The sequence below is a fragment of the Dermochelys coriacea genome, chromosome 8, assembly GCF_009764565.3.
Source record: "Dermochelys coriacea isolate rDerCor1 chromosome 8, rDerCor1.pri.v4, whole genome shotgun sequence".
NCBI classification, from domain to species: Eukaryota; Metazoa; Chordata; order Testudines; family Dermochelyidae; genus Dermochelys; species Dermochelys coriacea.
The window spans coordinates 12,404,634-12,431,406 of NC_050075.1; the positions used below are offsets into that span (position 1 = coordinate 12,404,634).

Sequence of the window (26,773 nt, forward strand, 5' to 3'; positions counted from 1 at the left end):
CCTGGCAGCCATTATAGATTAAGTCCTGTTCATCTTTTGGGGGGCATAGTTGTTGGAGTTGCTCTTTATATGCAATTTTATTTACTATTTGGCAATAACTGTGATGGGAAGGTTTTGTAGAATTTAGGGGAGAAATCATTTAAACTCTGGTATTGCCTATGTGCATTAATTTGATGGCTTCTTGCATATTCCTAACTGAGAGTTCTTACTGTAGGGATATTTATGGAAGGCTAGAAAAAAGTACAATATTATTCAGCGTATACAGCTGAAATTAGAGCATTAATGGTGCTTTAAAATATTAACAGATGAATTTCTCACCACCCCTCTGAGGTAAGAATGTGTTTTTCTAGTTTTACAGATGGTAAAATTAAGGTACAGAGAATTTAAGTGACTTGCCTACAGTTACACACTGAGTGTATGTCAGAGTCAGGAGCATAACGTATATCTCAAGACTCCAAACCTTGTGTTTTAAACACAAGCGCCTCTTTTTTGCTATAAATGCTACATTTCTTGTGAAATTTGTATTTATTGCCTTTACATCAAGAAAGCAGCCCATTGCCATTATTTCTTTGTATTTTAAGCAAAGAATTTAAAAATAAAAAAATGCAATTTTAAGTACCTCTTCAACAAGGAACCATGGCAAAGAAAACAGAGGGTGGATTTAAGGCGTGGCTGCAGCTCTTGCACTGGGGATCCAACTGGTGAGGAGGAAGAAAGGCAGGAGGCTGAATTTGGGATGCTACCCCTGTGCTAAAGGGGGGAGAGTAAGTTAGGAAACCCTCCTGTTCTGGGAAGGGAGTGATTCTGAAGCTAGCACACAGACTTGGTTTGATGATTTGGGGGGCAGCCCCAGGGAGGGTTGCCAACAGTCCCTTATTTTTTCATCTCTGTACAGGTTTGGAAGTTGCTGAGTCTTGCAAAAAGCAGCAAGAGATACCCCTGGTGAATGTAGGTGCGTCCTGCTTATTACTAAATAAATAATAATATGGGGAAGAGAGGTGGGGTAGAGAGGCTAAGAAAACAGTCCCGTATTTTTGAAAGACAATGTTGGCAACCCTAATTCCAGGGCTGGTGGCTGGGGGTGTGGGATGCCCTCCTGGGCTCGGAGAGCTGGGGAGAGGAGGTAGGGTGAGTGGGTTGCCTCTGTACTGAACTGGGGTGATCTGAGGGGCAAACCCAGAAAAGGGGGGGAGTATAGAATGAGGGTGACGTGGGGGGGGTGCGGCCCTAGTATTAGGGGGTTTCTTTGGGGGGGGGCAGCCTGTTGGAACCTGGGGGGCTGGCTGGGGGGTTGGGAAGCAGCCCCTGGACTGAATCCAAGTTGAGGGCAGCCCGGAGAAGCGGCGGTAGGATAAGTTCCCTGTAGCGGAAGGAGGCAACCCGCTTGCGGGCAGGAGCGCTTAGCCCTGGGGATGGGGAGCGAGGGGGCAGGCAGCGCGCAGTAAGCGCGGCTCCCCGGAGGCCTGGGGCGGCCCCCGAGCTCCGGGAGCCGGCGCCGGGCGGAGCGCGCTGAGTGTGACACGGCTGGCTGGGCCCGGAAGGAGCGGGGCGGGGACCGAGGCCGAGGCCACTGAGGGTCCGTGTCGGTGCCGGGCGGAGCGGGCAGTGGGGCGGCCTGGATCTCAGGTGCTTCACCAGCGGGTGAGTGGGCGGCGGGGGCGCCGCGGTGCGCTTGGGCCGGGGCCCTTCACCTCCACGCCCTTCCCCGCTGTTGTCTGATCCCTCTGTGCCCTCCCCCCACTCCCCCTGTGTAGCTGCTGCCCCTACATGTGCGCTCTGCTCCCCCCCCCTCCCCTCTGTAATCACTCCCCCCACGTGTAGCTTCCCTACTGCCCCCCTTCCTCACTGCAACTGGACCCTCTGCTCCCCCTTCTCCTCTGTTTCCCCATCCTCCTCTTTATACCCACTGCCCTCCCTACCTTCCTCTCTGCCCCCCACCTTCCCCTCTGTACCCTAACCACTGCCTCCCTCTACCTTCCTTTCTATATTCAGTGCCCCCAATCTGTACCTTCCTCCCTGTCTTCCTCCTTCCTCTCTGCCTGCTCATACTTTCCTCTTTGTACCCTCTTCCCCCTTCACTCCTTTGTGCCCTCAATGTTTTCCTTTCTGCCCCCACTTCAGTCTCTTCTCTTCCCCCCACTTAGTTCCTCCACTTGCCCCCGCAGTGTCTTCCATTCTGCTCCTACTTGTCCCCCCAGGATTTTACCCTCTCACCATATTTTTCTCTCTCCCACCTGTCCACAGAGCTTTTCTCTCCATGTAAACTACTGTCTGCTCCTCTCCTTAGATCTTGTATTTTTCTTTCCTTCATTGATCCCCTTTAATAATGCTCTATCTTGAGCACTATTTAGGTCTAGTTCTCACAGCCTCACTAGTTCATTCATTCGACATCCCTGTTAAGTAGGTAAATAATTATTGTTGTCCTCAATTTAAAGACAAGTAAACTGAGACACTAAGGTCTACATTATGCACCTTACAGTAGCACAGCTGTACTCCTGCAGGCGTGCGGCTGTCAGGTCTACCCTGTAGCTATTCTATGCTGACTGGAGAGAGCTATCCCGCCGGGATAATTAAACCACCCCTAGCGGGTGGTGATAACTATGATAGCGGGAGAGTGTCTCCCACCGACAGCTACGTACACACTGGTGCTTCTGCCAGTGAAACTTACGTTGGTCCGAGAGGTTTATTTTTCACGCCCTTGACCTACAAAAGATTTACTGACCAAAGTGCTAATGTAGACACAGCTGAAGTGACTTGCCCTAGGTCACAGCATGAGTTAGTGCCGGAGCTGTGGATAGAAGTCCTGGCTCCTAGGCCTGTGATTCAGCCACTAGACTGTGCTGCCCTCATCCTGTTTTTGTGTGTGTGTGTGTGTGTGTGTGCACATGCGCCATTAAAGTAATAGTTTGTTCGTAAAATGTTATTTTCTAACGCCTCTCTCGTGCTGGATAGATAATTCATTGAATTAAATGATTAAATCGCAACTGTTGTCTCTTCTGTCACGGAAGCTCGCATCAGATGACAGGCTGTTGGAGATTAGAGCCAGGGGAAAACATACAGATCATTAGAAGGAAGGTGCTGTATCCCTTGTATGTTCAGGGTTTTTGAAAAGGGGGGAAACGCACTGGGTGGCCAGTGCAAAGATTATGACAGTCTGTAATAGGAGGATTTTGCTTAATATAAATTCAGTGTAGTTTCCAGAGAATTAACAATTCACTTATGAAATATATTTGTTATAATGGTAACACCTGTATGCTCTGTGCAGGATCATAGCTGCAATATGGGAAGTGCTATACAATTACAGTCTTTGATTCTGCAAGTGTTTCTGTGCAGGTGAACTCACCTTCAAGTCATGACTGGGTCTTCCTCTATTGACCCATGAGTTAGATAATCCACCCACACACAGTCTGTCATAGAAGAGCCATCCATGGTCTTTGCCCCCAAAAAACTTAAAGTATATTTTTAAAGAACTGAGTAACAAGAATTTTTTTTGAGGTTTATCATGTTTTTTGTTAGCTAGTGTGGTTTTAAACTCATAGGTGCCATCCACATTAGGGAAATGACCAATTCCTGATAATGGTTTTCAGCAATTGATATCCTCTTCCCTCCTCAGTGTTCCTTCAGTTGGTGTTTAAAACACTTTTAACTGCTTCTGTAGATAGGACAAAAATGCTTTCAACCAGTGGTGAAAGGTGGTCTCAGCCATGCTTTTTGTAGTGGTGTTGAGAACTATTTCCTGATTGGAGGGAAAATATGTCTCAACTGAATATCTGCAGTAGTTTGGGCTTCATTTAAATATCAGCTATTAGCATTTTGTCAATATTTAATTTATGCAGCTGTTACTGAAAAACTGTTAAAAAAAAAAAGGTACTGTTGGCATAAGTGTTTTGGACAAGTTCACTGGAACTATAAGCTTTCGTGAGCTACAGCTCACTTCATCAGATAAAGCTCACGAAAGCTTATGCTCAAATAAACTTATTAGTCTCTAAGATGCCACAAGTACTCCTTTTCTTTTTGCGAATACAGACTGACATGGCTGCTACTCTGAAACCTGGAACTATAATGACCTCATAAGAAGTGATCTAGTAGGAGTCCCTATGAATTGGAGTTCAGGAATGGTTTTCAATAAGCCCTGTTAAAAACACTGCACTTCAGGCATGGAAGATTCCTATTACGATTTCATAAGCTAGGAAATGAAAACTCAGTTTTGTGTCACCTGGCATGGGTCATACTAGAGAGGGATTTTTTGGCTTTTTTTTAGGACTCTATTGGGAAAATATTTGTAATTTAAATAAAGTATCACAATTTATAGAGTTGGTTTTTTAAAAATTGCAACTAGAGATGACAGCTCTTACAAATGAAAAATACTGATATTTTATCAGATATAATATATAATAAAAAAGAAAAGGAGTATTTGTGGCACCTTAGTGACTAACAAATTTATTTGAGCATAAGCTTTCGTGAGCTACAGCTCACTGCATCCGATGAAGTGAGCTGTAGCTCACGAAAGCTTATGCTCAAATAAATTTGTTAGTCTCTAAGGTGCCACAAGTACTCCTTTTCTTTTTGCAAATACAGACTAACACGGCTGCTACTCTGAAAACTATATAAGAAAGGATATTTTATTGCAAATCAGTATTTTCATTCATAAAATACTAGCAAGATTGTTTGCTTATTTTATTATGTTAACAATGTTCATTCAATCTGTTCAAAGGAGTTTCTTGGTACTGTGAAATTCTGACAAAATATTGGCTACCTATTAAGGACCATCTGTAGTATGCAAGGTCCTGGAAAAAATTTTGAAGGAGAAATTAGTTAAGGACATTGAAGTCAATGGTAAATGGGACAAAATACAACGTGGTTTTACAAAAGGTAGATCGTGCCAAACCAACCTAATCTCCTTTTTTGAAAAAGTAACAGATTTTTTAGATAAAGGAAATGCAGTGGATCTAATTTACCTAGATTTCAGTAAGGCATTTGATACCGTGCCACATGGGGAATTATTAGTTAAATTGGAGAAGATGGGGATCAATATGAACATCAAAAGGTGGACAAGAAATTGGTTAAAGGGGAGACTGCAACGGGTCCTACTGAAAGGCGAACTGTCAGGTTGGAGGGAGGTTACCAGTGGAGTTCCTCAGGGATCAGTTTTGGGACCAATCTTATTTAATCTTTTTATTACTGACCTTGGTACAAAAAGTGGGAGTGTGCTAATAAAGTTTGCAGACAATACAAAGCTGGGAGGTATTGCCAATTCGGAGAAGGATCGGGATATTATACAGGAGGATCTGGATGACCTTGTAAACTGGAGTAATAGTAATAGGATGAAATTTAATAGTGAGAAATGTAAGGTTATGCATTTAGGGATTAATAACAAGAATTTTAGTTATAATTTGGGGACGCATCAATTAGAAGTAACAGAAGAGGAGAAGGACCTTGGAGTATTGGTTGATCATAGGATGACTATGAGCTGCCAATGTGATATGGCTGTGAAAAAAGCTAATACGGTTTTGGGATGCATCAGGAGAGGCATTTCCAGTAGGGATAAGGAGGTTTTAGTACCATTATACAAGGCACTGATGAGACCTCACCTAGAATACTGTGTGCAGTTCTGGTCTCCCATGTTTAAAAAGGATGAATTCAAACTGGAGCAGGTACAGAGAAGGGCTACTAGGATGATCCGAGGAATGGAAAACCTGTCTTATGAAAGGAGACTTAAGGAGCTTGGCTTGTTTAGCCTAACTAAAAGAAGGTTGAGGGGAGATATGATTGCTCTCTATAAATATATCAGAGGGATAAATACAGGAGAGGGAGAGGAATTATTTCAGCTCAGCACCAATGTGGACACAAGAACAAATGGGTATAAACTGGCCACCAGGAAGTTTAGACTTGAAATCAGACGAAGGTTTTTAACCATCAGAGGAGTGAAGTTTTGGAATAGCCTTCCAAGGGAAGCAGTGGGGGCAAAAGATCTATCTGGCTTTAAGATTAAACTCGGTAAGTTTATGGAGGAGATGGTATGATGGGATAATGGGATTTTGGTAAGTAATTGATCTTTAAATATTCAGGGTAAATAGGTCTAATCCCCTGAGATGGGATATTAGATGGATGGGATCTGAGTTACCCAGGAAAGAATTTTCTGTGGTATCTGGCTGGTGAATTTTGCCCATATGCTCAGGGTTTAGCTGATTGCCATATTTGGGGTCAGGAAGGAATTTTCCTCCAGGGCAGATTGGAGAGGCCCTGAAGGTTTTTCGCCTTCCTCTGTAGCATGGGGCATGGTTGACTTGAGGGAGGCTTCTCTGCTCCTTGAAGTCTTTAAACCATGATTCAAGGACTTCAATAGCTCAGACATAGGTGAGGTTTTTCATAGGGGTGGGTGGGTGAGATTCTGTGGCCTGTGCTGTGCAGGAGGTCGGACTAGATGATCAGAATGGTCCCTTCTGACCTTAGTATCTATGAATCTATATATAGAAATAAAAAGAGGCAGGTAGAGTTGGAAGGACAGGCCTAGTGCAAAGGATTTTGTAATCACACACAACTACTGTTTGTCTTTGCCGCCTGTTTACTGAAAGAAAATACCTTCAGTTTCTTAAGTCTTTTTTAAATAGCAGATATGCGGCAATTTATGTTTTCCTACCCTTGCTTTTGTATTGTCAGACTAATAATAAAAAATGCATCTCTCTTACTGGAAACACAAAAAGAAAAGGAGTACTTGTGGCACCTTAGAGACTAACTAATTTATTAGAGCATAAGTTTTCGTGAGCTACAGCTCACTTCATCGGATGCATCCGATGAAGTGAGCTGTAGCTCATGAAAGCTTATGCTCTAATAAATTAGTTAGTCTCTAAGGTGCCACAAGTACTCCTTTTCTTTTTGCGAATACAGACTAACACGGCTGCTACTCTGAAAACTGGAAACACAGTAAGAGATAACAGCTACGTGTAGTAGAAGGTGATGTGAATATGACTCTTTCAGCAATCTGATGGTCCAGCTGAAATGTATTTAATACATTTTAGTGGACTCTTACATCTCCACATTATTTAAGTTATTTTATCTGAGAAGTTTGTGACCACCTCCCTTTTGTAAACAGAATTGGAATTCATTACCACATCATCCAAAATAGCTAAGTGACTCTGAAAACTGAGAGTCAGAATCCCTGTAATGATGATTCATTACTCTCCCTCTCTTCACCTACCTGTTTTTGATGGAATTTACTTTATTTTCCTTTCTCTTCGTTATTGGAAAAGCATTCCAAAGAAAGGGCTTTCTAAACGATAGAGATACTCTTTGTGCTTATCTTGATTGCATTCATCTGTAAGAGTAAGATTTGGCAATTCCTTTTCAATGCTGGATTGTATTTCTCTTTGATGTTGATGGTCTTCAATACAGCATCAGTAAGTGTTCATTTCCAGTTTACAAACTTTTTGAATTTATCTGCTACAGTGAATCTTGTTTTAGCATGGCATGTTGTATTGATTTGTTCGGAACATTCAATTAGTAAAAATAATAAAAATATATTATCACAGCTAAGAGGAAAAAGGTTCATATCTATTCAAATTCCTAGGTAAACTTTTTTTCATGTAAGAAAAGGAGTTATTGCAATAGACCATGCAGTCTATTTTTACTTTCAAAATATGACCTGAAAACAGGCTTTGTTACTTGGATCATTTCAGTTATGGTATATTTATTGTCCTTTAGAATCTAATAGAACTGCTGTGTCACCATTTTCACAATCTTATTTTTTTGATTTATTGTTTCAAACAAAGCTAAAGATTATGCTATGCCTATATAATGCCTCTTTAAACAAAAGCTAAACATGATGATTGTTTTGTATCTGATATTTACATGGCAAGGATGTGTAAACTTGTTAAAACTTCCTAAATAAATAGTGTAAAAAAAAAAAAAAAAAAAAACTTAGCACATCCTGCAGCATTATCTTCCTTTGTTTACTGAAGCACATACTTACAGAGCTATATTGATAATAATATAAATCATTTTTGAGGTTTCACAAATATTTACAAGAAAGTCATTCAAATGCATAAAAATCTGTTACTTATTTCATTTTTGAAGTGGCTCCCTTTCTCCCTGCCTCAGAGGTATTTTTGAAGAGACTCAAAATATGGATTCCAGCTTTGTTTTTTAAATGATGTATATCATTACTTCAAATAAGGAGTTTTGTTAAGGTTATTGATTTTTTTCCCTCATTGGTAAGACTTTATGAAATTAGATCAAATCTGCAAAGATATTTGCGTACCGCCTTAAAGAAGACTTTAAACACTTGTTTGCCAAGTTGTTTCTAGAAGACTATGTTGCTGGAATTATTGAAGTTCAGAGTACACTGGTTAAAGTGCAGTCATGTTGGATAGAGACCTGATTCACTAAGCTTTTGTTAGCAGTCTCTCCAAGCCCTGTAGAATGCACTTTTCAGTTTATGCAAAGGGCATTTTACTTGAATAAAACCAGTCATTTTTTACTAGTTATGCTTTTTGTGTTGCAAAGAAATAACATGTTAAATTTTAAAAAAGAACACAATCCACTATCCTAACAAAATGTATTTAAAATTGCAAATTAACAACATATTAAAAATAGCAACCACTATATTAACTATCTTGGAAAGCATAACAGAATTTATTTTTATCTGTAACAAATGTATAGTGATAGAGGGAAAGAAACTGTACTCCTTTCTGATCTATCTCCTGACAGGTAAGGAATGATAGAGTTACAATGATTCTGTTTGATAACTCTTTATTAGAAATCTTCCATCTTAAGAGGTTGTTCAAGCTTTACCCAAACTTTTAGCATCCAATTCTACTTCACCTTAAGTAGAAGATCGCCTCCACTAAGAAATGTTTTTTGTTGATCAGTTGAGTGACTGCCTAAGACAGGCTCCAGATAACTTACAAAATCAAGATCAGGAAATAATGATGTAATGTTAGTCACAGTTGAGACATACGTGGAACTGATAACCATATGTTAGGAATTCTGATGTGATTCAATAAAATGATTTCTGTTTTCTTGTTAAGGAGGGCATGGGTCAATAAATTAAAGTGATTTTTATTGAAACAGCCAGTATCAAAAAATCATGTCACAAACCAACAGAAATCTATTTGCTGTCTAAACCAACCAAACAATGCATCCCCAAAAAACAACAGCGCATGCTTTCAAATTGCCTTGAAAAGAATTAAAGCTATATCATTTAAAAGAACTCTAAAACAGACGGGCTTTGCCTTCCTTGTTGTTTGTAGGCAAATGGCTGCCGTGCTTGTGGATGTTCATATTTTCTGGTGCTTTTGGTGGAGTCATGCCAGTTTAAATGGATGTCTACAGCAAGATCTTTGTTTTATTTGTTTTGTAGTGGCCAGACTTCAGCATGTTAGTTACAACATAATTGTTTCATAGCAAATGTAAAGATAAGTCGTTTAATTCATAGATTTGAAACTCAGATTAAAATTATGCAGTTTCTTTTCTACGTGGTAACAGTAGATTTAACACTCCCATCCAAATATTATAATGTTCCCTTCTAAAATAACTGACAAGCTATTTTTCCTTTAATAGAATTATTTAACTTTCAGTGTTGTCAGGTGTTATTACTGTCAATTTTTATTGGTGTATTTTTGAGTTATTTGGACACGTCCTACTTTAAAACCACAAATCTTTTGACTAATCTAAGATTCTTTCATTGCACTAGAAAACCTAATTTTGTATTTTACTTTGATAGTGATTTAACCATTAATGCTCTAATTTCAGCTGTATACGCTGAATAACCCTCTGTCATTTTAATAGCATATTTAAATCTTGCATGTTACAGTTTTTAATAGTTCATAAAGAAAATCTTTGGAGTTTTTATTGCTGTCCACAAGTATTGTAAACATAAAAGGAACATTTCAGTTTAATGTAACTAGGCTTTAAGAAGTTATTTTCACTTCAGTAATTTGAGGAGTTCTGTTGCATCACACCCTTTGCACTGATTTGTACGTTACTTGAGTAGATCATTTTTCTAAGCCTCATAGAGGCTTTTCCCGATTGGTATTTTGTTCGAGCAATAAACAAACCTGCTGACGTGCATGTTCTGTGTTTGCTTGTTCATGACCTTTGCTTTTGAGACATGTAAGTGACAGTTGTATTCATAGTGTTGTGTGACTTTGTGTTTAGGTGGTGGTACTTTTTATTCCTTAGTCATTCTTCTGTCTTATTTGATCAGCTCTGTTTCCAGTAACTCATGATGTGAATGAGGAATCCTAGGTTTCTTCATGGCTAACCCTAACCTTTTACATTTTTGGGGAGATGGGATAGCAAATGTGCACTGGATGGATCATAACTTTACTTTAAGATTCAAACTAAAATATTCTTTTCCTTTTTTTCTCATGCTCTGTTCCTGGGATAGGTCTGGTCCTTTATGGCAACACTTTTTCACCTAGGGCTAGTAAATTATTGTTTCAAGCTACTAAGCTATTACTTTTTTCTCACCATTGTAACAAAGGTGGGTTTGTAGGTTTTGGCCTGTGTCGAGCTATGCTTCATCCAGTTTGTACTATATTACTGATGCAAAGCTGCTTTAAAGTCAGCTCACCCAGTCACTGGAAGATCACCAGTGTTAGAAGATCCTCGGGTGGCACTGGAAACTGCAGCTAGTATGGGCGGTGAGATGAGGCTTTGCCAAAGGAAAGAGGACATGGCCAGGGTGCCTTGGCAATTGATACTTGGCACTAAGTACCTTAGGCTTGCAAAATGTTGTCCAAACAATAACTCAGAATGCCCCCAGGGGTAGGTAAGTATACTAATCTCCATTGTAAAGATTGGGAAATTGAGATAAAGAGGTTAAGCAAGTTGCTCATGGCAGAGCAGTGAGTCAGTGGCAGTGATATTTGTACATCACAAATACTGCTTCAGAAGTGATGTACATTCCAGCTCTGTGCAAAATGAATGCTGACTTCCTCAGATGAGCATTCAGCATCCATTACTAGTGGGTACATGGAGAGGCTATTTTTGTATGGGAGTTGTCCATGAATGGATTTCTATGCCACAAATGCAGCATTTCTTGAGATTCTGCTGCTTAGTACTGCAGGTCCATAGTCTTTGAACAAACTTAGGGCATATGGCCTTCTTGCTGTCACTTAGTTGTTATTTCCCAGGAAAAGAGGGTCTAAACCAGGACCATTCTAGTTGTATTTTATTGGCCAAGAAAAACATATTTGTACTCTTCCAGGATCTGATGTTCAAGTGTTTTTCCCTGAGAAGGCAAGTGTAACTTTAAAACTTGATGGTTGACTTAAGCAGCAGATAGCCCCCTATAATAAATATATTTTTTCCTATAGAATAATTAATTTTCTTCCTTTTGGACATGGAGCTGGACAAAAAACTATCAGCAAATAGAAAATTCACCCGGAAATGCATGGTTAGGAGAACAGAATCTATTCATGGTCTCCCATCTCTCAAGAAAGTGCCCTAGCAACTTGGCTTTGGGATATTGTGGTGTATGTCTCTTTCAGTCTCTCCTTTTGAAGTTATTTCCCTTTGTATAAATAATTAAATAGTCTAGAGTAGGGACTTGAACTTGGATCTCCTTCATCCTAGGTGAGTAACCTAATCATCAAGTTAAAGAGTAATTCTCTCTTTCTAGCTCAATGATTTTTATCATCATTCATTGTAATTCATAATGACTTTTCACTAGTCTGCCATTATGAATGACAACAAATCGTATAGAACATGGGAATGACTAGCCTGGTGGTTCAGGTACCATCACCATACTGGAAAGGCAATTCACTCAACTCTGGTGATTAGGACAAGACGGACAATGCACTGACCCATCGAGAGTATTTATCCCTTTAAATTTATATGCTAAAATTCCATATGAAATATTCAGTTAAATAACTCTCAGTGGTTCTACACAGACCCATTTTAAAATAAATTAATTTGTACCACCATTGCTAAGACTTCCATTTTTTCCCATCAAAATACAGAGGAAGAATGGTGAGTGTTGGCAGTATGGCGATCTGGGTTCTTTTCCCCATCTCTGCAACAAACTTGCTTTGTGACCTTGGACAAGTCACTTAATGCATGTCCATGCTTTCCCCACCTGTAAAATATATGGATGTTGTGAGTCTAAATTCATTGTTTGCAAAGTGCTTTGAAATTTTCCAGTGGAATCAAAAGGTGCTATGGAAGTGCAGATTATATTTTGAAATTTAAGGCTAAATTATTCTTTGTCCGATTTATTTTAAAAAAGGATTTTATTACATTTTTACAAAATATGGAAAGCTCACTCCTAGAAGAAGCTTCTTGAGTGCTGCATGGCACCCCTTCTTCATCTCAGTGTCTTAGTATGCAGTCTGTGCAATAGTCTTAACTCCTGTTGGCTGTGAGAATAATAGAATGGGACCAAGAATTGAACTGGATCTATCATGTGGCAGTATACTCTATGAGGCACCAAGCCAGTCCTGGAGTTATTTTAATGCAAGTTTATAAATCTTGTTAAATAAAGTGTTTAACAGTAATGTTGAAAGACCCTTAATTTATATCTCATTAAAAAAAGATACCCTCATTTCAAAATAAATGTTTAAAACTAATGTCTCAGATTTCTGGGCTTAAAGTTCCACTCCTAAAAATAAATTCGCTGTGAATACAAACTGTAATCTATACTCATTAGACTCTGATAGCATTCTCTTATAAGGCTGCTTCACCTGAGTACACTGCTTCCAACAGTACATCATATTCCGGCAGTCCGTGCTGTAACAATCATTCTTTAACACATTCAAAATGTTTAGCTCTCCAGCTAAGTGTTCAGGGGTAAACTATATTACGCAAAGCTCAGATCAAACTAAGTGTCAGATGATTGATAACTGAATACCATAAAATGAATCTATCTACTGATCCATGCTAATTGCTCTTAGTTTTTTCATCCAGTACTTTGGATTCCTCATAATTCAAACGGATGTTTTACAGTGTTTTATATATTTTGATAGTGCTTAAATGCATTTCTCTTTATTTCTTTCAGACCCCTTCAGATTCGGATATGTCCTTCATATTTGATTGGATTTACAGTGGTTTCAGTAGTGTACTGCAGTTTTTAGGTAAGTTTTTATGCTGATCTATTACAGTGTTTTTGATTTATCTTTGCATCCTTAAAACATGGTACTAGTTAAACAGCAGCATTTATTTTGGTGTAAATGAAATTACATTCAAATTAAAGATGGAAAATATTAAGCAGAGTTATTCACTTAACAGCACAGAGTCCTTACTGTACCCTTCATTCATCCCTCTATTTATCTCATTCACTTCCTTTAAGTCTAGAGAAAATGTTGTTGTTTTTTTGTTAGAGTGGGGCCTGTGTAGGCCTAGAGGGGAGTAGTTGTGCTGCCTGTGGCTGTTGGAATGAGGGAGCTGATCCCTGGCAGGCATAGACCCAGCTTCCTCACACTAAATGCAGGTGGTAGTGAGGTGCCTCACAACCCTGTGTACCTCAGGAAGCATCACTGTAGTATGAACACAATGGGCTTGATTTTCCACTCGCACTAGATTTATACTTGTGTAGCTCCATTCACTTCTGTGGAGTTACTCCTTATTCTCGCTAGTGCAAGAGGGGAGAACTGGGCCCAGTGATTTGACTTTATACCTTAATTATCATTTATCATTTGTATTATGGTATCACCTGGAGGCCTCTTTCAGGATCCAAGGCTCAATTGTGGCCTTGTATAATGACAGAGGGCCAGATTCTGACACCCTTACTCGTGTTGAACAGTACTTTACTCCATGAGCAGTATCAGTGAAGTCAGTGGGACCATGCTGGGTTAGGTGTTACTATAATCAGATGAAGGGCATTGGAAGGGCCCGTAATATGAAAACAATGCCTAACCAAAATTGTTTCAAGCCAGATTAATACAAGATGCAATATGTGAGCTTATCCTTATATCCCTTTCCTTGCCCTGTCTGTTGAGAGCTAACAGTAAGGGGACACAGATTTATACAGACCAGTAATGTGTATGATTTACAGATTTTATGTATTTTATGAAATAAATAATAGAAGATATTAATGAATCACGCCAAGTCACCCACCTAGCCATTATCAGTTAGATGTTTAAACTTCCTCACTGTATGTTAGACCCTTGGCCAGCTATCTCAGTGTTAGCCAGTGAAATTTTAACTAAGTGGAATAACCTCTTATCTCTCCCACTTTATTTAATCTATCAGTGATTGCTGCATATTTGAAAACTTCTCCACTTCCACACCACCCCCACATTCCTCCAAGGATATTTCTAGTGAGAAAGATAGTATAGACCAAAGTGTCAGGGAAAATGTTTCTTGACGTGTCCTTATATGTACCCTAAGAGCAACTTGCTTCCACTTTTCCTACTCTTGCTCAAAGATTTTTTTCTTTTTTTAATTAAAAAATGGGACTATATTGTCATGATTAAACTGACTTATCTAATAAATTAGGAGCCCTTGGTTTTACTGTTACTAATATATTATTATCCTGAAGTGGATTATAACATTTTATAAATCATAAAAGAAAAATGCTCATGAAGAGATTTCTGGGCAGGATTTTTTTCTGTGTATTGTGATTTTTGCTGTACTTTATAGTTGCAGTATTACCAATTGAGCACTTTGTATTGTTATGGAAAACCCAACAAAAATTGTATTAAAGTACTGAGAAGCAGTGGCAACATTTTGTCCATAATGTACCTATACTTAGAAATGTATAGCTCTGCAGTTCAAATAGGTACCATATACACATATTCATAAGCCAATTTTTTTTAGTAAAAAAGGGAAGCACCAGAGAAAGGGGTTGGCTTATGAGCAGGTATAGAGCAGGAGAGATGGGACATAGCCCCGCCCCCAACTGAGGGAGCAAGGAGAGGCAACACAGCCAGCGGGGCCAGAGTCTCTCCGCTTCTGGCCATGCTGCTCTCCCCCCAGCCTCCAAAGCAGCTGCAGCTCCGGGGCTGGCAAGCTGCAGCTGCACTGCTCGGCCCCGCCCCCCAGCCGGGCCAGAGACATCCTCCCCTGTCCCTCCCCAGATAAGTTGGGAAGAGATGGGATGGGGAGAGTGTGGGGGTTCCGGGCTAGGGGTAGAGTCATGTGGAGGGTGGTCACAGGGATTACTCCCCTGACCCCCAGCTTCTCCCCCCAAAATTTTCCCCACCGGTTGCTATCCCAGCCCGTCAGGGGAAGCAGCTGGTGCACCGGAACACTTTTTGTTTATTTAGGTTTACGTCCGTGGCTGCAAACAAACCATCTCAACCCGCCAGTGGCTTATCCTGATGACCCAGGAGCCAAAGTTTGCCGACTCCTGAATTATAGGGTCGGCTTATGAATGGGTCATAAAAATTTTCCATTTTTACTTATCCATTTTGTGGGGGTTGGCTTATAAATGAAGCGACTTATGATGGAGTATATACGGTACTTGTTTGAAATAGTTAAACAATGTCTTGGCCCGGGAATGAGGTGTTGTTTGTTCTTCTTAGAAAATTTGAAGGGAGTACATTTAGCTATTTTTCCAGAGAAAGAGATGCCAAAAAACTAGAGTCATCCTACATAGTTATCTTCTACATAATGAATTCACTTTTTCCCAAACTTCCTGAAGGGACGACATATGCACCTCTTCTCTGGTGTATGTTGAGCAATGTAAGAACTTGTCAGATGACCTTTTCTTTCTTTGTAGATGGTGATATCTTGTTACTTTACTCAGTAACTAAACAGATTACCAGGATAATTTGTATGTACCAAGAGCTGAATTTGAGAAGTCAGATGTGCTGTATCTGAAGAAGAAACCAATTTTTTAAAATGGGCTTTATAAACACACATTATGTTTTTAATTCACATACTATTAGTATTCATGATCTTGGCACAAGAGAACACACATTCAGGCATCAGATAACATACCTGTAGTATTAAAAGAATACCAGATCCATTCTCCTCATCTGATTCTGTTAGAGAATTGCAGCCTTCTCTGTCAAGGTTATAAATGTTCCTTGTTGGAATGCGATTCTAGAGATTACAGTTTAAAAGATTTGTTAGTCTCTAAGGTGCCACAAGTACTCCTTTTCTTTTTGCGAATACAGACTAACACGGCTGCTACTCTGAAACCAAAGTTTAAAAGCAGAGAAGGTAAGAAAATAGTATCAGGATAAAGGTTAACAGGGTAGATGTTTGTATGTATGTGGAATGCTGTAGTGTCTCAGAAGTGGTCTAATTCAGAATTCAAATGAAAGATTCATTTTAAAAAACCCTCACTAAACAAAAGCAAAGATCAGAAAAAGTCTGGTCACCAATTCAGTCTTCATCAGGTATGGTGTGAGCAGGATCTCTTCTTTATCAAAAGCCTTCATAAGTAACCTAAGACACAAGCAGTGTGCTGTCTCGCCCATTTTTAGAAGAATTTTGACCACAAATACACAGACTTTTTTTTTCTCTTTTCTCAAACACATGAACCTAGCAATTGGAAATATAAATAATACACAACTATTGACAGTTGCATTATAATACACAGTTAAGCATAATGAAGGCAGAGAAACTAAGCTAGTGAACTTTAATAACACAGTATTAATTGTATAATCCAATAATTTACTACATGAACTATTTCTATATCTTCATAAAGTTGTAAAATAAATATTTCCTTAATTATATATCACATTGCCAAGTATGATGGCATCATGTAATGAAAGACCCTAGCATACAGTGGGCACCACACAGAAAACCCAACATTTACTTCACTACAGTAGTTTCCTTGCTTATTCCTTGTACGCAGAATAAGTAATAGAAATGCAGTGGTAAATTTAGCTATCTCAAGTAATGCTGATTTGTTTTTCTTAATGGCACCCACTTTAACGCTGCATTTTCTGTATTTGTGTATGAATTTCAAAGTTCAGGAACATGTAACAGCCTAATTTTATTTTAAAATATATATTTATCTTGCTGAAATTAATACTTCACACTTCCTTCTTATACTATTTTTATGATCATTAAACTTTGTTCCTCACTAACAGAAAACTAACAGCTGTGTGGCTGGCAGTGACAATTAACAAAATGTATTGAACACAATAGCCAGAACACATTTCTTCAAAGGGGGGAAGGGAACGCCCTTAAAACAGTTACAGTCAAAGCAGATTCTATGTTCTACAGGTCTTCAAAGCAGGCGATGACTTGCAACCTGACATTAGTTTTAAGATTACTGCATTCTTAGCATTGAACAGTTTGCAGAAGCAGAGAATGGCTCTGACCCAGGAATCTGTGTTGGGGGAGGTATAAATTAAGAGAATCACTCTTTGATAATCTCAATTTATTATTTTAAAATGTCTTTTTAACCCTTCCCTCCTCCCCTCTAGTTATTGTTTATACTGGAGACATAAACACGATGAAATTAAAAGGGAAATTTTGTTTTTACAAATATTATTAATGAAATGTAAAACTTCTAATCTATATTATTAAAGCATTATCACATGACAAGAAATGTTTCACCAATGCATTATACAGCCTTGCAACTCTCCTAAAGCATAGATGAATGTCTTAGTCAGGCAAGGCTTGTCATGTCTTCAAGCTCTATTGATCACCAAACAGTAACTGAATATGTGTAGAGTTAAAAACAACAAATACTTAAAACCAGTTTTCTCCTTTACTTATCTGCCAAGACAATTTCCTTTGCAACAGTTTTAGACAGAGAAGAAAATGGAGGAAAACATCCCCGGCTTAGTCTGAGGGTGATACCTTGGGCTTTCAGCATAGGCAAGGTCCCACAAGATATGGAAGAATCCTCTACTTAAGAATAGCTGAAAATACTATTGCTAATCTTCTGTTAAATGTCATAATTTAAACTTGTATTTCTTTGGTTGTACTGTATTTTATCGTTATAATATTACGAGATAAATCAATGTATTCAGTGAACCCTTTTTTTAAAAACAGGACTGTATAAGAAATCTGGTAAACTAGTATTTCTTGGATTGGACAATGCTGGAAAAACTACACTGCTGCACATGCTCAAAGATGACAGACTGGGACAACATGTCCCTACATTACATCCCAGTAAGTCAACACCCCCAATTCTTTAACACTAGAAACAGTGCTTTAAATCTGTCTCGTGCCACATTCTTCATAGTGTGTTCACTAATATTACAAAAACTACATTTGTTATAATGAAATTCGATATGGGTTACTTAAAAATCTTAGACATGGAGTGAGTACATTAGTAGGGGCTGCGAGTGCGGATCATGGGAGATGGAGTCCCTTGCTTTGTTCAACAGCTGCCTCTCCAGCTAGTTGCAAAAATGGCATTAACAGCCTCTGCAGGAATGCTGTTTGGTTTTCTTTGGCCGAAAGGGTGTTGACCGTGACTTACAAGGGTAGCTTTGTAAGAGGGGACTTCAACCCTAGATGCAAAATGGACTAATAGGTCAATGAGGACCCAAAGGACTCTTGGGAGGAAGAGGGGAAGGAGGCAGAGTGAACAATATTTTAGATATTTTGCTTAAGTGGGCTATGTAGCGTTACACACTCAAGATCCCTGCAATGTGGCATTAGTGAAGTAAAAAAAACTGATTATTGGGCCTAGCCCCATACTACTTATTCAGGAAATATTCCTATTGAAGAGAGTAAGAAATGGGAGAAGAAAATTCTTCAGGACAACAGAAGACAAAAAGTGAAACTTGCTTTATAATGTCGCTGTAAGAATCAGTAGCTAGGACTGACAGTTTCTTGTTTGTATTAATTAATGAAGACAGTATATGAAATATTGGTGTCAGAGGGCTGAGAACCTGGAGGGTTTGGCGTTCAAACTCTGCTGAGCCAACTTAGGGCCTGCTCCAAAACTCATTGAAAATGGTGGAAAGACTCCCATTAACTTCAGTGGGCTTTGGATCAGATGCTTGTCACTTGACATCAGGCAGGTTGTGATAGTGTGGAGCACGCCTTGGTCATTCCAGCATAAAATTGGATAAAATTGAACTTAATGAAAACTAGATACTAAATCAAGCTATTTCAGGTTTATAAAGATGGAAGCCAAATATGTAGGGAATAAATAATGCAAAGAGTATTTCTCTCGTACTTTACTGAACATTTTATATGTGCTTTAATACTTAGTAATGTTTGATTCATTATACAAACATATTACATGTGCCATAGCTCTCTTTCAAAATCACTTTGCTCTGGTTTGCTTATTGAATAATAACATAATAAAGCACCTTTCATTGGTTTGAGAGACAATAAAAATCTGTCTTCAGAAGCCTACCAAATATTCTGTATTATATGCTCTTCAGAAACAGAGAACATACGAATTTTGTGTATTTTTAGCCTCAGAAGAGCTGACAATTGCTGGTATGACTTTTACCACTTTTGATCTGGGTGGACATGCTCAAGGTAAGATAGTGGCTCAACTGGCTCATTTTGTTCTTGTTGTAACTATATTGACTTCAGTGCCAATAATTGTAACCTTTATTTGATTCATATCAAACAAATGACCATGCTACAAATATTTTTTGAGGCTTTTTTTTTTGCCAATATAGAAAATATTTCCTGATCTGCTGTCTCTCTCTACCATTCATTGCACCATAATATAAAATTGGATGGGAGCAACATACAGCTGAAGTAGAGAACGAAGTCATTGATTGATGTGACCATTAGAAAAACCAAATTTAAAAAAATCAAAACAAAAAAACTCACCCTGATATTTACCAGTAGCCTTTATCAGCATTTGCTGATGTAAATCTGTAGAAAAGGTAAACTGTAGCGTATCTATTCACATGTGGAATTGCTCTATCCAGGGCACTAATAAATCTTCCATCCCTTCTACTGCTAAATTGGATTGAAAGTTCAATACAGTCTATCAAAAATTTCAAATTCTTCAGATCGTCATAATCCATTTGACTGCTAAATAATACACTAAGCCACAGGCTTTTAGAGCTGTACTTATGGATATGAACAGTTTTTCTCCTGGTTCAAACAGTAAAGAGTTCCTTTTTTGCTTCATTATTTCAAGCTATGTCAAGCAGGAAAGGTTGTCCTAAAGATTGATTTTAAACTTCTAAAAATAGAACTGGCTGCCCCTTTTCTACTATTTAATGAAATCCTGTGCATTACTCTGAATTTTGGGACAATTTCCTGTTGCTGTTAATTTATAATGCTCTTTGTTAGCTCGCAGAGTGTGGAAAAATTATCTGCCTGCCATCAATGGCATTGTGTTTCTGGTGGACTGTGCTGATCATGAAAGATTGACTGAATCAAAAGAGGAACTTGATGTAAGTAAATAAATTGGATTTAAAAAAAAATGAACTAATGTTCTCAGTACCTGAAAATGGGCACTCTGCCACCCAACAGGGGTTCAGGCAATGTCTTTTTTTTTTTTTCTCCCTCCACTCTCTCCATCCTTCACCCCAAGTAGAGTTGTTGTTTGCTGCTAGTTCCCTCTCCTTTCATACAAGGATACATATTCTCATTGAATTCCTCTTCCTTTTTTTTCCCCTTCATAGTCGCTAATGACAGATGAAACTGTTGCAAATGTGCCTATCCTAATTCTTGGTAACAAGATTGACAGACCTGAAGCCATCAGTGAAGAGAGGTTACGAGAGATGTTTGGTTTGTATGGCCAAACAACAGGAAAGGTAATGCTTGTTTTCTTGTTGGAGAGTTTGCTTTCCCTGTACTCTAGAGTGAGCATTCTTTTGTATCACTTCTTTCCAACTACACACACAAATTGTCTACTTTAGTATTCATAGATTAAAAAATGTAATATGTACAAAATAAAGTCTCTAACTTCTGGATTAGGTATAGTTCTACTAATAATTTATTAATTGTTTTCAGGGTCATCTTTGTTCAGAGAAAGAGAATCACACTTAAACTACCCTGTTACAGTGCTTATAGCTTCCTGTAAAATACTTTGAGTGAGCTAGTCTTTAAAGGTAGTTGTTCAGATTAGAACTCTGTTAGGAGATTTGATAAAATTTGGTAGGCACTGATCTTTCTGATTTATAGTGCAGGTTCATAGAGCGATACAATATGAAAATATTAGTCCAACGTTTAGAAATGAGATACTGAACTCCACTACACTACTGTGGAAATCTTGATTGGTAGTTTATAAAAATGTTCTTACTAATACCTGTAGCAATAAAGTAGGTTTTACATCTGAATAATTGTGCTATTTGAACTCTTTATTTTTAATTAAATGTAAATATAGCACACTCAATTTATAACATATTCAGTTGTAAGAGATTAAAAACAAGTTTCTCCAATATCCTTCATGCTTGTAATGTAGATTTTTCTAGACTAGCCATGTGAAAGTCAATATATTTTTCTGTGGAGGAACAAGAACCGCTTTTGGCTTGTAACACAGCATTTGGGTGATAATGGGCATTATCAAGTATGTGGGGAAAAAAGGTGGAGAGAGTTACCATTATACAGCTGTAGTTGCAACTCCTCAACAGTGTGTATCATGAGGTTATGTTTTAGTGCCAGTGTAGCCTATGCATGGGCACAGGTAGGGTTAACTGCTAGACAGATTTCTCCACACGGAGCAGTAGTAAATATCAAGTCCCTTGTGCATTCTATCCCTCATTCAGAAATACACAGGGTAAAAAAGTGTGTCTGTGATGTGGGATCCTTATTGTAGAATCATGGAAATGTAGAGCTGGAAGAGACCTTGAGAGATCATCAAGTCCAGTCCCCGCTGCTTAGGCAGGACAAAGTAAACCTAGACCATCCCTGACAGGTGTTTGTCCAACCTTTCTTAAAAACCTCCAACCATGTGGATTCCACCTTCCCTTGGAAGCCTATTCCAGAGCTTAATTACTCTTATTGTTAGAAAGTTTTCCCTAATATCTAACCTAAATCTCCTTTGCTGCAGATAAAGCCAATTATTTCTTGTTCTACTGTCAGTGAACATGGAGAACAATGGTGGTTGGATTCTCCCGTTTTCTCTGCCCTCATCATTTTTTTATCTTGCTCTTATTTTCATAATACTCATACCTATGTTGTGCAGGTTCAAACCCAAAATGCAATACAGGCAAAAGTGTCTTCAAATTAGTAGTAGCGGTTTTTGTTATTGCTATTCCTTGGTCTTGGACAACAGTCAGCATGACCTGAAGTCAGTCTTACCATTAGTGGCAAATGCCCTTCTTATCTAATTGCAAAATGAATAATGCCAGGTCATAGAGAAACTCCTAGTGGGAGTTTTCAAAAATCGTCGTTGTTTAAAAACCTCCTTTTTGATCATGCTTGCTCTTGCATTCTTGTTGCATGTACTTCATGCCCTCTGAATATAACAGATAGAAATGATAGAATGCACAGTATATTTCAGAAAGAGACTTTATTCTTGGTAACTTCAGGTTAATTTTTCAAATTTCTAGTATTTAAAACAAATTAATTAGTAACATTTTTTTGTAGAAAGAACCCATTTTTTCATACTATTGCAATCTGAAATACTTTTGATCTCTTCCTTCCAGGGCAATGTATCTCTGAAAGAATTGAATGCCAGACCACTGGAAGTCTTTATGTGCAGCGTGCTAAAGAGACAAGGCTATGGAGAAGGATTCCGTTGGATGGCACAATACATTGATTAACACCAAAATCACATCAGTTCATTCTGTCCTATGTCTGAATATGAAGTCTGCTCATTATTTGATCACTCAGTGTACATAACTTAAACTCAGTAGACTGTTTGGTTACAAAAGCAAATGTTTTTTAGATTATTAAATCAACTATGCTAAACTGCAAGTCTGAGGATTGAAAACTGATTTTAAGCAAGTTTGTAAGACTGAATATCACAACATGTTAGCTTTCAAATTCCGTAACACAACATTCTTTTGAAATTTATAACTTGACAATAGTCTCCTGCACCATTTTTTGACAGAGTGACTTTCCAGTACGGTACGTTTGAACGCACTTTTTAACAGCTAAAAACTTGAGCCATGTGAACGACATTTAATGCTCATCATGTTAAATTTTTTATGTACTTTTTTGAAACTGGTTTTATAAATTTAGAACATATAACCACCTCTCAAGGAACAATAAATAATTAGCTTATTGATAATTGCATGATGCCTTACAGCTTTCAATAATACACTTTATTATGCAACGTCATGCAATAAAACTAAATCCAGTTTTTGGCATCTTAGATGGGAAATGTTTCATTTTAATGTGTCTTAACTAGTGAGGATGTCTGAAGATCTGAATATGTGGGATATCTTCCTGAAACATAGGAGGCACAAGGTAGTTTCAGTGAACTTTAGAGAATTATAAGCTTTTCAAACTACCTGACTGCATTTCTGTTAGGATTTTGCATTAATGGCGGCACAATCTAATCAGATGCCCCATAACCACTAATCTGTAATTAAAAAAAAAAATTCACATTAAATTAATCAATTAGTGCCTACACAATTCTTGCACTAAAAGCAAAAGTTAGCCCATTTTATTGGTCTCATGAATTAAAATGAACTTGTAAACTGGCACAGGAAGTTCACGTTTCCTTGAAGAAATGAGAAAAAAAAATTGCATGAAATAATATACTCCTAGTTAAATAGACTTTAGTTGTGCCAGAGGAGTTGATTCTGAATAACTGTTAATTCCCAGAAAGGCGTTTGCCCATGTTACCTTTGGAAACTCATGCCATCCCTCGCACAACTGGATGTGAGGTTAGCCTCTATTTCTTCTTTTCAAGGATTTTTTTGGACAGTTTTGCCATGATGGAAAACTGTATGTTATGCCTTGGAATCTGAGGTGGCTTATTACTGGGATAAAGTTTTAGTATCACAAAGACTTGTGTGCTGACATTTGATTGTTCCTTTTCCCCTTCCTCTGCATGCATTACTTCTTTGGGAAGGAATGAAGATTATCTTCTAAGATGGAAAGTGTTGGAGCACATGTTAACTTGTTGTTGTTAGTTGGTACTTACTTTTGAATCGTGGTTTGTGTTTGGGTGGTGGTAGGATGTCACATTCTGTAGCCTTTATCTGAGCCTATTTACAGCTGGTGTGCTGTTATTTTACATATATCTGAAAAAAGGGATGGAATAGATTTCAAACCTGGAGTCGTCTTTTTGTGATGTTGTTCAGTGGAGGTTTTGCCGAAGAGACTAAGGACAGATGTACGGTTCTTAGTGTTTAAGGATGATTTCCCGGAAAGGTTGGGACTGCTTCCCTCATGGCTATATAACCTCTCTCTTTGGGAATATATGTGGATCTTGGTGTCCAATATTCCTGGTATGTTGATAATGTGTGTCTGGAATTCATTGTTTTCTTCTTGTCCCATTGGGTTTGACTTCCAGATGCAGGGTATACAAGATCACAGTGAATAGATGTGAGCTACCCTTTCCCCTGATCTGAACTTGAATGATAGAATATTGATAAACATATCTCCACAGTCCTGAATTATGCATCTGAATAAGAGGAATAATTCAGAACCTTGAAGTTAATGTTTATAACTCACGTTTGCTATTCTGCAGATCCTGTCTTCATATTAAGCCTTTTTCTAAGTCAAAGTCATTTGTGGGTGGTGAGGTCTAAGCAGTAAGTGAAGGCAACAGGTAGCTTAAATGTTTCAGATATAATGCAACCTAAAAGTGACTCAAATGTTGGTGACCCCCGAAAAATTATCTATCTACTATAGAATACTGTGTCTGGGTTGCATAAACCAAACTTTTTAGGTAAGAAATAGCCTCTTATCAGAGTTAGGGCATCATGCAGGTCCTACCAGAGATATATTTTGAAGACATGTTTTTTTTTCAGATATTTCTGATGGTCATTATGATGCTGAGAATAACTAAATCAACTGATAGTGTAAATATTAAAAATAATTCTTGCAGCTAGGTGGCACAATGCTCATATGGGAGACTTGGGATTCTTGTTGCCTGTACTTATGGAAATGAAAGTGGGAATGGAGATGACCTGTTTTTCCCCCTCCTCAGAATAGGCCATGCTTGCAGTTCACTTCTGCTGGCTAATCCATTAGGGTGGGCATTGAAACAGATGTTGTGTGCTCTTCAGCTGGTATTCCAAGCAACTTGTGACAGTGGCAGCAAGGAACGTGGTGGTAGTGTTTAGAATAAAAACGGAGGTGATAATCTTAAAGTGTGTATTAAGAGTAATTTTTAGTGTTTTGGAAATATGCAGATTTCATGCTTGATACTATAAGATGCTCGTTTAAAAAGCGGTTATAACAAGGGCGTGCAATAAATTGTATCTATACATCTTGGTACTTAGATGGCCCCTATCATGGTAGTATCTGAGCATCTCTCAAGTATTTAAATAAAGAAATAACAATTTCTCTCTCACTTCCTTTCCAGCCTGTAGGAGAAATACCTTGATTAATTAATTTATAGGGTTTATTTGGTAATGATTGTGTATGTGAATGCGTGTATTGTGTGTCTATGTGAAGAAATTATTGAAGGAAAGTGAAGTTACTGAAATGAGTTTTGGCATTTCTGGAGGTGACTAGTTTCTAAAGTGGTTCATCTGTGGTCATTTGTATTTTTGTGGGAGTGGGTTTCATTGTCTAGGTCCAGCTCCTGTGAAAGTTTTTTTTGCTCTCCTGAGTATCCAGCTACGCAGCCTCCAGTTTAAACATTACAGTAACTTAAAAAATATGTGCTGAAAAAACAAAGCTCATCATTAGTAAAGGTGTATTTGTGAAATGTCTCCAACCTATTTTTATACCACAACAGTTTCTTAGAGTATGTGGACACAGACTCCATATATTTCAGTAACTGCTGCTGAGATTGTGACCTGTGCATGGCAATCACTTAATATTTCCACTTGTGAATTGTTTAACATTTATTTTGCCTGGATAGCGCTTATGCTTTCATTCTAGTATACACTGGTATAATTGTATCTCTATCCTGGCCTGCTAAATTATTTTTTAGCACAAATAAATAATAGAATCATAAAAGTTAGAGATGGCAAAAGTCTATTAAGTCATCTAGTTCATTCTCCTTCCAGTGCAGGATTGTTCCCTAAAGTATATTGTCTAGTGCTATACTTAGTGTTCAGGTATTGTCCGTGATGTGCCAAAGATGACATATGGCATCCATTGGAATATAATACCTGCATGTTTGTGAGTTTTAATATTATATATTTGCCATATTGTATTTTAATAATCAGAGATTAACATAAGATATTTTACATTTACTTATTTATGTCTTGAGCCAGCTCAGCAAAATGTAAGGTGCTGTGTATCTTCAACCCAAGTGAATTTGCAGATCTGCGTGTAGTGGGAAATACTCCAACCTCTTCTCTTGTTACTGTACATTCACAAAGGATTTGCTTGGTACTCTCTAAAGTCCAATATTTCCACACAGTCCCACTTCCTTAGATTTAGTGTAAATATAAGTCCCCAATTATGGACTTATGGAGCTGCATAAAAATGGGAAGTCCACTGGCTCACTGTGGAAAGACTTAACTTCTTACTAACTTATTTGCACTTAGATAAACCACTTTTTTGCACTAGTATCTCAGTGTAGAATAAACTTTTTCTGTTATGGAATGTGAGTGCTGTAAATGTTTAAAAATATAATTTATATAATGAACTTTCAGTTTATGTATTTCTGCAGAAGGATAGTTATAGATTAAAATGTTCTTGAACGGTTAATGTGCTGTTTTTTTAATCACTGTTATGTTATCCCATCACATGCTTTAAATTTAAATGTCAGGATAGCAAAATAAAATCTGACCTGAACTTTGAAGAAATGTAGTTTTAAAATGTCACATATCTTGTTGAATGATTACGTATCCAAAGAATGAAAAAATAATGTGCTAGCTTTACAAACATTCTAGTAATGATTTTGGGTCTCTCCATTAAG

General features: G+C 38.1%; 1 protein-coding gene across 3 annotated transcripts; it reads left to right on the forward strand.

Moving 5' to 3' along the window:
* Positions 1-1,477: 1,477 nt before the first annotated feature.
* Positions 1,478-26,559, forward strand: SAR1B (secretion associated Ras related GTPase 1B). Of its 3 annotated transcripts, XM_043490806.1 has the most exons (8): positions 1,535-1,641; positions 7,349-7,397; positions 12,998-13,073; positions 17,899-18,018; positions 19,282-19,347; positions 20,122-20,225; positions 20,457-20,588; positions 22,425-26,559. In XM_043490806.1, the coding sequence occupies exons 2-8, from the start codon at positions 7,371-7,373 to the stop codon at positions 22,539-22,541; spliced, it is 642 nt and encodes a 213-aa protein (XP_043346741.1). In that variant the 5' UTR covers positions 1,535-1,641; positions 7,349-7,370; the 3' UTR covers positions 22,542-26,559. The 3 variants fall into 3 exon arrangements, with proteins under 3 accessions (XP_038270117.1, XP_043346742.1, XP_043346741.1); XM_038414189.2 differs by lacking the exon at positions 7,349-7,397 and having other exon boundaries at positions 1,478-1,641; XM_043490807.1 differs by lacking the exon at positions 17,899-18,018 and having other exon boundaries at positions 1,532-1,641.
* The last annotated feature ends 214 nt before the right edge of the window (positions 26,560-26,773 follow it).

Excerpts from the sequence above, each read along its gene's own strand:
- SAR1B (XM_043490806.1), top strand. The coding sequence starts at position 7,371 with ATGTTGATGGTCTTCAATACAGCATCA. Across the intron at positions 13,074-17,898 it reads TAGTGTACTGCAGTTTTTAG|GACTGTATAAGAAATCTGGT; the intron begins GTAAGTTTTTAT and ends TTTTAAAAACAG. Across the intron at positions 18,019-19,281 it reads TGTCCCTACATTACATCCCA|CCTCAGAAGAGCTGACAATT; the intron begins GTAAGTCAACAC and ends GTGTATTTTTAG.